The sequence below is a fragment of the Phalacrocorax carbo genome, chromosome 1 (assembly GCF_963921805.1).
Source record: "Phalacrocorax carbo chromosome 1, bPhaCar2.1, whole genome shotgun sequence".
Lineage (NCBI taxonomy): Eukaryota > Metazoa > Chordata > Aves > Suliformes > Phalacrocoracidae > Phalacrocorax > Phalacrocorax carbo.
This window is the reverse complement of record NC_087513.1, coordinates 13,905,872-13,919,386: the sequence shown is the minus strand read 5'-3', so window position 1 is coordinate 13,919,386 and position 13,515 is coordinate 13,905,872. Positions and strand designations below refer to the sequence as shown.

Sequence of the window (13,515 nt, the reverse complement as noted above, 5' to 3'; positions counted from 1 at the left end):
GTACAAGTTAAAGTTAATGAGCTGACAGAAAAATAAAAGCTTTCAATATGAACAATTTGGAGGGCTTAAGGGAGCTTGCTTACTACTAATCTGAAAGGTTATCTTTTGAGATTTTTCTCTAGTGGATTGTACAATTACATGAAAACAATGTTAAGTCAGAAAAATTTCAGGTTGGATACACAAAATATAAAATGATATTGTGAAATTAGAGTAGAACTTAATCTGTATGTAATTTTGAAAGTGAACTCTATGTATTAGCCAAAACTATGTAATATTGTCATATGTTATTTTCGAGTATCATTATGGATCTTTGGACCTTACAGTTTAAGTATGGTGTGTATCAGCCTTACAGCCATGAACAAAAACTTTTTCTTTTAATCAGGATGAAAATAATACAGAGAATGCTGTCAGTTCTTCAGATGCTGAGAAACAGGATTCTCCTCCACCAAAGCCTCCACGGACCCGCAGGTAGTTAACTGTGTTAATATACTATTTCAAGCTGACAGATTGTGCTTCATAAATAAAAAGTAGAATAAAACTCCTGATACTATAAAGACTTTAAAGATGCAATTCCTTCTATTTATAAATAGAAATATACATAATACAAATAGAAGTCTTGTAACTGGCTCTGTAAATACAAGCTTTAATGTCTTTGTGAAGTATGTGTTTGAAGATGCCAGTCTTGCAATGGCTACAGGTGACTAGACAAGCATACCCCATCAGTAGTTAGGTCTACTTGTGCTCTAATTCTGCTTGGTGATAGCAAAGCATACTTCAAAATAGGCTCAAATAATGACTGAACTCTAATTTTTAGAGGCAAAAACACAATGAAAAATACCCATTTATTCAAGAGAATGTTGCCTCACAGCAAGTACTGCTATTGACTAAAGTATGCCAACAAAATGCTTTTCTTATTGAGAGGAAAAATTGGTCTCCATATCTTAAAATACATATACCTGACTTTAAGGAAGCCAAAAGTAAATCTGAACTAACAGATTCGTCTGCTTAAAGTGGGTACCCAACCTGAGCGTTAGATAGCTAAAGAAGCAACTCTTATGAAGTAAGCACCAAGTTCGCTAGCTGGATTCTGGGAGGCTGATAGGACATTTGGCCATTGATCTTTCCTGCGCTACATTGCCTGTAGTTAAATAGACATTTAAGGTAAGCATGTGGGTTTCCTAAAGTTGTAGAACAACATAAGAAACCACCAGCCAGTTAATACTCTTGCATAACTTTTAGTCATATAAAGAAAGTAATTTTACTACTTTAAAATACAATCAAACTGGAGTGGTGCAAGGTGGGGTTGGTAGTGGGAATTCTTATTTATTTGACACTTTAATGGTTAAAGGTAGAAGGTGAGAATTAAACCCTTTTTTCCACTACTCCGTTCCATTTGTCAGGGTACAAATGATGTGGTAAAGTAAGCCCATTTTTGAGGGGCTAGCAAGATGAGAGCAGTGATTTTTACAATAAAATTAATTCTAAATCCTAAAATATTCTAGGTTTGGTAAAGCAGGAAGTTTAAGTATGTGCATATGTATATAGAAAATGTAATTGGACCTAAAAAGCCATTTCAAAATTGGTGACTCAGAAGGAATAGCAGTGTGGGTATATATTCAGTATTACAACATCATTTTCTTGTCACAGGAATAAACGTACTTTAAAACTCGATATGGAAGTGTTCCACTTTGCTGTCAGGTAGTAATTTGGGCCAGATCTGGAATATTGCATGTGATTCTAACCCTCGTTCTAATGAGGATATCAGAGAACTACCATAAATGGATCTATTGCTCTACTTCTTTAGTGGCCCTGGGGATAGTATTTCAATAAGATAACTTTGGAAATAATATATGATAACAACCATTAATGATACAGTAAGATAAGAATATGAGTAGCTGTTGTAGTTAGCATTAGCTATGTCAAGCAGAAGTTAGAGGAGAATACAATGTTGAGAGAGAGAGATGGAAATTAATTGGGGCTTTTCAAACGTTTGTGTTATGTAGGTAATATAATTTTTACATTTTTTAGGTTGATGGTAATGTGATTGTATTAAATTCTGCAGATTAAAATGATGGCAGGTCTGTTAACCTGTGCTCATGATGAGTTCCAAGCTCTTCTTGAAACTTACTCACTGAAATTAGATACGATTTCTGTCCAATAGGTCATTTCCTTATTAGTGTTCCTTGAAATAATCTTAGGTGTGTACCTAGGTTTTTATCACACTTATATATTAATTTAATGATCATATATGCATAATTTGTGTTTTAGCACACACCTCTTCTGTCTTATATGCATTGCACTGTTCTTTACTTGCTGCATTATTAAGTGAAAATCTTTTTAATCTCTCTTACAAAACCTGGTCTTTTTTGGGCCTGCTTCCATAAACTCGTACTTTCCCATCTGCCAGTGCTGGCAGGAAGATTGGTTCCTTAGAGGTGAATAAACGGAAGCTTTTAGCAAAGCTGTTGTCTCTTTCAAATGCAGGTTATTTATGAAAAACAATTAATTACACCCCTCATGGAAGATGCTTCTGAGGAAAGCCTTCATTTGCTATTAGTCACATCTGCTCAGAATACCCACTAATGAGTACGTTTATTATTGATGTAGGAGGTAATTTTTAAAATCCGCAGCCTGATTCATTCAGGACTTGGAGCCAGGTTTTGCATATTGTGGATGTTCTGGCATAGGTTGACATCCTTTTCCTGGGGAGGAGGGAGAGCAGAATCTGTGAAAGATTCTAATTTAATCCCCATATGGAGGAGGAAACTGTTAAACATGATACATCTCTTCGTTGCATCTGTAGCTTTTTTTCCCCAAAACCATTCTCTTACCACTTTTTTCCGTGTCTCTTCTATTTTTTTTCTCCATATTGCTGTGACTAAAAATATCTTGGTATAACTATTTTGCCTACACCTTTTCTGTTGTGAATGTTTTCAAGTGGTGTCTAAGAGTCATTGTCTTTACAGGCAAGTTCATATTCAGTAGGTACTCTGGAATAATCTAGTTTAACCCACATTTTTAGTTTGATTTATAGTTTTCTCTGGGAACTTGATTAAAATATTTTGTTCAGTGACATTTTTAGGTTGCCAGCCAAATATGTACTTGAGTTGTACGTGCTCTGAAGAAGTTACAAGCAAGTTGCTGAAGTTAATATTATTTTAAAAGGAATAAGGCTTTTAAATTTTTTATATGCTGGGTTGTAGTTGGCTCTAGAATGTGTAATTCAAAAAGCAAGTTGCCTTTCTTTTTTAAGGGAAGGTTTAATGGTTGCTTTTTTTTCTAAAGCAAAAAGGTCTACAGTGACTAGTACTGCACAGTACTGTGTGCCAGCTTGGTTTCAGGTGAATTTGCCTGAGATTATCCTGACCAAGCAGGAGGAAAATTGGTTTACATCTCTTGCCCTCAGAATTCTTGTCTTCCATATGGCTATCAGACCAAGCTATATTTGCTTAGATGGTAATGATTTTGATTCTTGTTAGTTGTTTTCTGACAGCTCTGAGGTCGCTTGCTGGATGAGATGGTGACGACATCTCTACAGAGCTTTTCAGTGACTAACCACTCAGTATGTTGTAGAGTTTTTTTCTGTATAGGTGGCTTTCTCACCTGTCTCTTCTCTTGTTTGTGACAGGATCATAGGACAGGTAATCCCTGTATTATCTTTAAATTTGTAGTTGTCTTCCTCTTGGAAGTGTAGCTAGCACCAAGTTAATGCTCGTGTCTGTAGTAAGGATGAGATGCCACAAAAAACTTTTGCCATGTAAGTTTGGGAGCTTACTCAGGGAGGCGTAGTTAATCCTGTTAGTACTTGCTTTGGCTTGGGGTCGTCTTGGGGAAGGAGTGCTACAAAGTATAATTTCTAATTGTACTTTTCTGGATTTCTTTTATGTCTGCCTCTTCTTGGAAGTTACAAGTATCTTTAGGCTATTGATATTAAATGAATATTAAAATAGAATCTTCTTTACTTTTATTAACTCACCATGAAGCATCTATCTGTGCTTATTTGCAGAGGTCTGGAGTTGTATTGCTTTCCAACCTTTTATCACCTTGTAATGCGTTATTGTAATTCACATTTGCTGTACAGTATGTGTATGTAGTCATTTAGGTTAACATTTATCTGCATTTTATGTCAACATTTAAAAAATTTCAAATAATACTATTACAAAGGTAAATAAGAACAACTCATGAGTGCATACATCAGCACCTTATTCTAGAAATTGCTTGGCTTTGCAGTTTACGATGACTTCTGGTGAAAGTCACCTTGAACTCTTACATCTATGTTAAATTTCTCTGGAGGACTTGGTGGGTAGAAAGCATTCTTTGTTAGACATGTTTAACTATTTTTTCAGGTTAAGGCAGGGAGAGGGCACAAGTAAGTTTTTACTTCATTGTTAGATGTAAGCCTGTAAAGAACCAAAGTTTTAAATTTCCAATTTAGGACCATACATTAATTTACATGACTGCACAACTGGAGCTTTTCCTTCAAGTCTAGAAGCAGTGATTGGTACCTCAGAATTCAGAGGGAGCATCTCAACACCTTTTTAAGGAACAGTCCTTGAAATGTTTAGTAGTTCATTCTAAAGTATTTGGAAAAGGGTTTTTTATTTTAATTAGGCTTGGTTACAGAAAACTCTTTACTTTCAAGTTCAAATGCAATTTGAAAGAAATGGAGAAACTGAGACATAAACTCACAGAAAGAAAAGATGAGGTAAAAACTTTTTTGTATGCAGTGTTATGAAAAGCTACATGCTGAAGGAAAAGTATAATACTTTAGCAGTTTGAAGTCCAAGCATAATTTGAAGAAAAGTTAATCTAATGACATTAAAATACATTTCAAGGGTTACATGGAATCCTGTTTCATATTAAGCCTGGCAGAAGCCTCTCTTTGCATGTTCTGTAAAGCTAAGATAAAAACCATTGATTGGTGTTCCATGCTAGTTAGCACTCTCTGATTTGTTTGCCACAATTAAAAACCCAAAAAGCCTAATGTAACAAAATTTTACAGAAATAATTCACTGGTTGATTATTTTTATTAATTCTTTATATTTTATATAAATTATCTGTAGTACAGCTTGTGACAGCTTCACTGAACTGCAGCTTTTCTTCCACATGGATGGCAGTGATTTAATGCTTAAGTAGAATAATGTGGTTGTCTAGCTTCAGCCTCCTTACATTGAGTTTAATTTTCCTATTTTAATTATGAGGGAGGATGTAGAGCTTGGTATCTATTTTTGGTTAATCACAGCAGCTGCATTCCATGACCTTGGCATCACTCTCTTCTAATTTGAAAATAAAACCTTACAGTATGCTGCATAGAATAACTATGGACTACTTAAGGGTTTGGGTTTCTTTTTTTTTTTCTTTTGAACATAGGCCAAGATTCATTTAAATCTGAACCCATGGTGTCCTTTTTTAATACTATAGCTCTTTTCCATTAAGGCTAGAATGGCTTAGATTTTAACACATTCTAAAAATTTAGACTATATTGCAGAAAAAGCAAAATGAAACAATGGCAACACTATTTTTAGGTTTTTTTCCCATGAGTACATTTTTGGTGGAAAGTTTTGGGAGGGCTTTTTTGACAAACTATTCTACTTTTGACAAATTATAATTAATTTTTATTATGACAAGTAATTAAAAAAATTTTTATCACCTAATGCATGGTTTAGGTCTGATAGCTGTGAAGCTATTAACTTTGAGGTCTTTGGCACTAAGGCAGTGCATCAGCTGCTCAGGTTGTGTGGCAATAAAAGCATATGAAAAGCTGCCTTGATCACCTAGGGAAATTCCCTGTACAGTTATGTATGAGAGATTACTGAGCTAGTGGAATTACAAGATAATTGGTAGCAGTTGTATATGAAGAAACACTGTCAAGGCTGAGTTATGAGAAGGCTTTCTATTTTTTATTGCACAGTGTGATTTTTACAAATGTACTTGAGAAAACACTTGCTTTTGCAATGTATAAAAGCGATGCAGGGTTAACCTAAAGGGCTAATACAGGAAAGCTTACTTCTCTTTCTCAAATGGTCTGACATTCTTTGATTCACTGACTTTTCTTTCTCAACACCCTCTTTCATGAGCTTTCTATTAGTTTCCCGGTAATTTAAGTCAAGCTGTTTTTTACTATACCATCTCCTGTTGTTTGGAATAATATTAGCAGCTCATCTTCAGATAATTTTCTGCCTCTGGGGGAGAAGTGTCTATAGAGCACAGCTGCTGGAGGAAGTGCCCAAAGAAAGCATTATGCAGCAGCTCAATATGTCCCATGATTTTCTAAAACTCTTTCCAGAAAAAGCTACTGCCAACAAAGACCTTTTTAAAGGTACACATATCCTAATATTTCTGAAACAAAAGCATTGTTTGCAATGCAGAACATGGGAAATAATACTATGATGTCAGTAAGATGGAAAAATTGTTACATATTCAGAGAAAACAAGTAAATCCTTGGTGGCATCTGTTTCCTTTAAAAAAAATTACTTCAGAATGCTATTTGGGCATCTCATTTTCTGAGGATGGATACTCTTCAATATTAATATAGCAAAGAATGATTTTTGATAGAGAATTTCTCATTTGGTCACTGTAAGCTCTCATTTAAGAGTGAAGGAATGAAATTTAACTTCAAATATAATGGGGAACTCTTTAATAGCTCTCTTTAGCTGTGCACAAGGAAGATCAGCAGCTTGGGTTGCTGACTCGTGCAGTATTTCCTGTATAATCAGTTCTATGCATACCTCTGAGGGGGCTGTTTGTATACATGTGGGGTTCTGTTTACTAGTGAATCAAATGGGAGAGTGATTTCACTGAAGAGCAATCAGTGAAGAACTTAATGAATTTTGACTGGTATTATGGACCTATAATCTTGTCATATCTAGTTGAATGCTATTTTGCTTCTTCAGCTAATTGTAATGCTTAATGGTATGACTGTACCAGATAAAAAGTTAGTGTTGCTGATTGTCTGTATGACTCTGGGTCAGGAAAATGAGGTAAGGGAAAAACCTCATTTTCAGCAGGAGTGTTTAGTGGACGTTGCTGATGAGCATCACTGCTGGTAAAGGGGATATATAACCATTTATGCAAGTGAACTCCCTCTGTCCCTCTCTTCCACCTCCTGCTCTCCCCTGGAACAGAGGAAATCCAAAGGAAATTCTCCTGCCCTCATTAGAGTGTATTAAGTTGGAGCAAGACTGACTCTTTTTTTCTCTCCCCTCTTGGCTTATCTTTACTAATTCAAGCAAACAACTTATTCTCAAGCTTGTTCTTTTTTCAAGAACGTCTAAAGGCAAAACAATTTACAGATTACTTTAAAGTTGTTTGGATGTGATTTGTATTCCTCCTAATTTAATGTAAAGCAAAATAACAGTATACAAGCACAGGTTGGGGAGCAATTTGAGGTCCAGCCCTTCGACAGGAGTCAAACAGGCAGAGAATAGAAGGAGGCACGTGGGAGAACTGCAGGGGGTTCTGGGGTTATCCAGATACAAAGATAGACTAACTTGAAGATAATTTGGAAGCTGGGGAGCTTGCAAGTACTTCAGTGGGTGGGGATGTTCACAATCTGAAAGTCCAAACAGTCCTCTTCAGTTTGGAATCCCTTATATAAGGAGTTTGGTTATCCATCCCATACTGCTATAGCTTGGAACTAATAAAACCACAAGGATGAAACTCATGCTGTAGTTTGTCCCAGGACAGGAATCCTTTCAGTATTGTGGAAGATTCAAGTGTGGGGCAGTCTTTTTTTTAATATAGGTTACAACAGTCTCAAGAATTTGCACTGGCTGAGTCCTTTTCAGGCCTTGCCTGTAAGTACAGGAGCTAATAGTATTGCTCTGATTTTGTTTGTGATTTAACATGCAGACAAGTAATGAGAGCCTGTCTGCCCTTCACTTGTGAACAGAGAGTCAGGATTTCTTGTACAATTGTGTGGTCTTTAGCCCTATTCCCTATAACTCGTAAAAGTGAGCCCAGCGTTGGCTTTATTGCAGTGTAATGGAAAAACATTTTTGATACTTAACACTTTTTTGTGTTTCACTTAAATAATGCACTTGGAGAAGAAGTAGCAGTTCAGTTTTGTAGCTGTCGGGTTTTTTTGTCTGCTGTCTTCTCCAGTAATCTTTCTGAAAATATGATTTCTGAATCATTCTTGGTTCCTCTCTTGCTGTCTGACAAAGATAAGTTGGCATATGTGAGCATTATGAGAAGAAACCTCTCCAGGGATTGCCAGGTAATGCAATACTGAAAGGGTGCAGAGCGTAATGGGGTACTTTGCATTATTCTTACAAGCTTTTCTACTTTTTTTTTAATTAATACTTTCTTATTGTATGTTGGCTGAGAAGGTGGAAAATTCTTTGGCCCACAGAGCTATGTTACTAGCCCAGGTTCTCTCAAGTAAAAAGGCTTTTTCGGACTTAATAGGAGCAACAAGAGGAAGATGGAGACTTGTCTTGGAAAGCCAAATCCCTTAATTAACAAGTCCAGGAGAGTGATGCTAGCTTTTGTCAGTCTACAAAGTGATTGATTTATCAACTTTCAGAATGTCTGTTGCAAAGTATTTCTGTTTTATAGTCAGCCACGATGTGATATTAATAGCAAGCCTTTTCTTTGGTCTCATCTGTCCATGGCTCTAAACAGTCTTGTTATTGTTTTGCCAGTAGTGACACCCTTTCTCTGTCTAGGTAGTTGTCCAATTAAAAAGGCGTTTGAAAGACACGCATCTTATTTCTGATGATCTTACATGTGTAACCAACTGTGATCCAGCTGAGATTTCTTGAAGCTCCCCTGCAGTGGCCGAAATTTATTAGGCCTGTGTTAAACTCCTGATTTCAGACTGGGCTTCCTCTGTCAAAGACTTGTAGGAGCAAGACAGATGGTAGACTTGGACGCGTTCTCACTGTTCCAAGTTGAATGGCAACCTGTATTTGGATGCCAGACTTCACCTACGAGCTCTGAAGGTGTGGTTTGATTATGTAACCAATGGCTCATTGTGAAATTTCTTTTTCTTCCACAGAATCTGTCAGGTCTCTAAAATACAAATACTATCTCATTCTCATTCTTCATCTGAGTTAGTAATGCATGATTAACTACTACTGCTATCATGGAAGTTCCATTTGAATAGCCTGAAAGCACAGGGCCTGGGGAATATACTCTGCATATCATCCTGCTGGTCCTTACAACATGGGAGTTACTGCTGGCACACCTTCCAGACCTGCCAGATATGCTGTGTTCTCCCAGTTTTTACACAAATGCAGCAGGAGAGTGCTGTCACAGTGGTCTGTCATCTAGCAGGTAGTAAGTGTGTTTGCTTTTTTTGGAAGCCACTGCTTTCTGGCTTTTGAAGTGTAGCCTTGAATTAATTTGCAAATAAATTCTATTCCATAAGAGTACTGTGAACATTCTTCCAAAGAGATTCAGTTCTTCAGGATGTTGGATTGTGAAAGGAAGGTACAGTCCAAGGTCTACTGGTGGCTCCATTTTCAAGGGAAGAGAATGTCCTGCTATAACCTTATCTCCAAGGGAATGTTCCAAGTCTCCTGCTGCAGAGCTGGGATTGTGTGATTTATGGTGCCTCTGACATAGATTATACCAAAAAACCTAGAGGTATACAAACAAGGATTTGGCTGACTCCTGCTTGTACAGGTTATTTTGGTGCTGGGACCACCTGAACTTGTCAGTAACAACTCTCTGACCCTGGGAACTGTCTGTTCCCCTGACATGGTGGGGGAATGGGAGCATCTGTCTTCTAAATATCATGAACTTGGACATTATGTGCTAGCCTGTATAGAGCGTTTATTATTTCCCCATGAAGGACATCTCTGCCAGCACTAGGAAGTGATCTGAGCTTTGTGCATAAAATGGGCTGGTTTGTCAGCTCAAGTTCTATGACCAAATCACAGTCCTTTGCAAACCGTAGTCCATTGTGCTTTATCTGTCTGGATTGAAAGTATAACTTCTTCAAATTATTTCATTGTATTTCTGTTCATGTCACACATTTGTTTTGCACTTCAGTTGTTACTCTGTTACTACTTTTACATAATGAAAGGAAATATTTTTAAAGGCTCTGCATGAAAATGCCTGATTCTTATTTGTAGACAAGACCTTAGTCACTGGTGCAAAGTGTTTGTAGTCAAATATTCTGTGTCTAATCTGAAAGTGACTTAACCATATGCTTGAAGAGCTTCTCCTTTAAAGTAGCTTAAGATGAACTGTAGTAAGTGCTGTGGGGTCACTAATATGCACTGTAATTTGGATCATATATTCTACTGTGAACAGTTTTTATACAGTGTGCAGCTCATGTCAGCTAAATTTGATCTGCATCATTAGCCTTACACCTATGGAGAAACTACTAAATACACAAATATAAAAATAAAATCCTCCTGGTCATGTGCAGAAAAATAAAAATCAAGGAAGGTATTTGGTATTAAGCAGGCCTGTAAGGGTTTTTTTTAAAGATTTTTTTCTTGCCTTCATTGAAGATTGATTTCTTTATGTCAAGTTCCTCTGAGTCACTACTTAAGAAAGAAGAAAGCAGAAAAGTACTGAAATCCTGCCACAAGAGGGCCTTTCTCACAGAGCCTTTGAAAAAATGCTTCTGGGAAAGGATGTGAACAATCTTTGAACTATCAATGAGGATTAGTTGTAGCCTGAATGCATGTCTTTGTGATACTCTGAAAGATGTTTTGAGTGTGTTGACTTCGTTCTTGCCTACCCCATTAGTCATATTTTGTAACCATTGTCTGTATGCAGTGGAAGCTCTGCTTGGAGTTCAGTATTGGTATGAAAGCATTACTACTGCAGAGATGGATAGATATTTAAAATATTGTCAAAATACAGACAACTTACACAATTGTGTTTTGGGTTTTTTGCAGTTGCCTTGTAGAAGGAGATGCTAAAGAAGAAATCTTGCAGCCTCCAGAGCCTCAGCCAGTACCACCAATCTTAACACCATCTCCCCCATCAGCTTATCCAACAGTCACTACTGTGTGGCAGGACAATGACAGATACCATCCAAAGCCAGTTTTGCACGTGGTTTCATCAGAGCATTCAACAGACCTCAATGAGAATTATAATAAGTCAACAGAACATTCAGGGAAGAATGAACCCAGTGAACGTGCAGAGAAAAGGCTGGAGCGCAACCTAAGTTTTGAAATCAAGAAGGTACCTCTTCAGGAGGGACCACGAAGCTTTGATGGGAACTCCCTGTTGAACAGGGGACATGCAATTAAAATTAAGCCTCTGCCATCCTGTGTAATTGACAAGAGCTTTAAGCCACAGGAACAGATTTCAGGGGATTCATTTGTAGATGCTTCTCAAAACTCATGTATGGAACGCAGCGTGCCACAGTCTAGCACAGCCTTAATACCTTCACCAGAAAGTCTGCAGAGTCACCAGGTTGCTGATACTCCACCAAGGCCAGATCGTCTGCCTCTGACAGAAAAGGGACATGCCACATGGTCACTGCATGGGCCTGAAAATGCACTGCGTACATCAGTGTCTGAAGACATGTCTTCAGACATCTTATGTCATGGTGTTAAAACACTCTCTCTGGTATCAAACACCACAGTTGAACATCCTTCCAGTGATAATGTTGATCATACTGCTATCTCTGTTCGAGCACCCCTCTGTTTTACTAATCCTCTTCATTCAGATGATTCTGACACAGATGAGATGAACTTTGACGGAGCCATGAGCAAAAGCGCATCTAATGTTTCAACCGCAAGTGCCACAGTTTCTGCTGCCACTAATACTGAAAACATGTCTGCCAGAAAAGTATTGCCAATGTCTATTGCTAGGCAAGACTTAACAGCTGTAACATTTCCTGAAGATAGCAAAGGTAGGTTCCATTGTGGTTCAGAAGCACTACTCTTTAACCTGGTTGCATCTTTAGAGTTGGACAATGTAAATTTCTTTACAGTGCAGTTTTGTAAACATAAGTTTAAACCCTGTGGCATGGCAGCTTCAGAAAGCGTGCAGCTCTTTCTCCCAGTTTTCGGTTTGCGTGTATGCTATGTCTGTTACACTGTTGTTACTACAGACCTTGATAAGCTGCTTCAAAAGCTTTATCGCGAGGTGTGAATGCATTCTTAATTGCAGGTTTCTATCTTATTGGTTGGCCCTTTTTTTTTCCATGTCCTATTTCATGGAAGTGCCTATAAAAACGGTAGCTTTGAGTAGTCTGAGTTTTAAACAGGCTTGTCCAAGCACACATCACATTCATGCTTACTGGTTGATGTGCTGGTCCTAAAAAAGTAGATGTAACCTCTATTACTGTATCAGTCCTTGAAGTCGCTCATGATACTGTTGATGGTTGGATTTGGTGATCTTAGAGGTCTTTACCTTAATGGTTCTGTGATTTGGCTCCTGCATTTCAATAGCATTGTAACTATTTAGCTTTGCTTTCCTCTTTTGCTGTACATGGCCAGGGGGACAAAGTAATATTGCTGTTCTTCTAAAGTCCAAGTTCTGTTTTAGTAGTGCTTTGAAAATTATTCAGTTGCACTTAATCTTTTACTGCTTTTTGGAATTTTTTGAGCAAGGAAAGTTTGCAAGGCTGCTTCTGCAAAAAGTTACAACAGCACTTATGGAAGGCAAAAGGGTCCTAAAATGTGCAGTTTCAGATTTGTCAGGCTGGCACACTTAGGTCAGATGGAGGACATAGCTGGGAAGAACAAATTAGGCCTCGGCAACTGCCTGTGCAAAGTCCAACGCAGTGTGTAGTAAGGCTGTGGAGCTGAAAGGAGGACGTGAGCTTCTGTATTTAGATCAGACCCTTGTACTAGGAGCTCCTTGCAGTGATGGCCTCGCTTGAGGAGCGCACAGACTACGTGACTTGCTGAGGTGAAATGGGGCAGAGTGTACGATGCAAGATGCAGAACCTGCTGTACTGAAAATATTGCTTTGTGAACTAAGTTTTCACCAAAATTCATATTCAGAAATGTGAACTGTTTTGCAGCTTTAAAAACTACCTGTTTCTATAGATTTTGTCATATTATGTATATGCACAAAACAGTACTTGCACATACATGTGTGTGTTTAACCCTGTGACACTTCAAAAATGCTCTGCATAGCAAAGACAGACCTTTATGACATAATTACTTCAATATTTATATCAAGCACCCTCCTTGGATTTGTTTTTGGTAGATTTGCATGTTGTAGTACTTTTCCAGCACTGCTTTTGGCCAGGCTTTTTTCCTTCTTTCCCAGGGCAATCATCGTTTATCAGTGTTTGAAAATCGTTAACTCTCTACACATCTCTCTATATAGATGTTTTAAGAACATGCAAATAAAATAAGTGATATGTCATAAATGTGATAAAGAATGGGAGAAATGTGACTCAAGAATTTGTTTCATGTAACTACATATCAGAAACATCCTGAAATAACAGTACAGCCTTTGTGCTGCCCTTATGTTGCTGGTTTCACAGGAATGGCTTAAAATGTTAAATTTTTTTGTAATTTATCTTTTGTTATCAGGGGTGTATCTGTTCCCTTTTGTATGAGAGTGAACACTTCCCATTCTATATTC

At 37.5% G+C, this 13,515-nt stretch overlaps 1 protein-coding gene across 1 annotated transcript in view; it reads left to right on the top strand.

The window, feature by feature from the left end:
• The window catches only part of PTPN12 (protein tyrosine phosphatase non-receptor type 12), an 83,117-nt gene that overhangs the window by 61,867 nt on the left and 7,735 nt on the right, over nucleotides 1-13,515 (top strand). Inside the window, exons 12-13 of the mRNA XM_064444207.1 lie at nucleotides 383-468; nucleotides 10,860-11,824. Of these exons, the coding sequence (XP_064300277.1) occupies nucleotides 383-468; nucleotides 10,860-11,824 (1,051 nt within the window). The remainder of the gene's footprint in view (nucleotides 1-382; nucleotides 469-10,859; nucleotides 11,825-13,515) is intronic.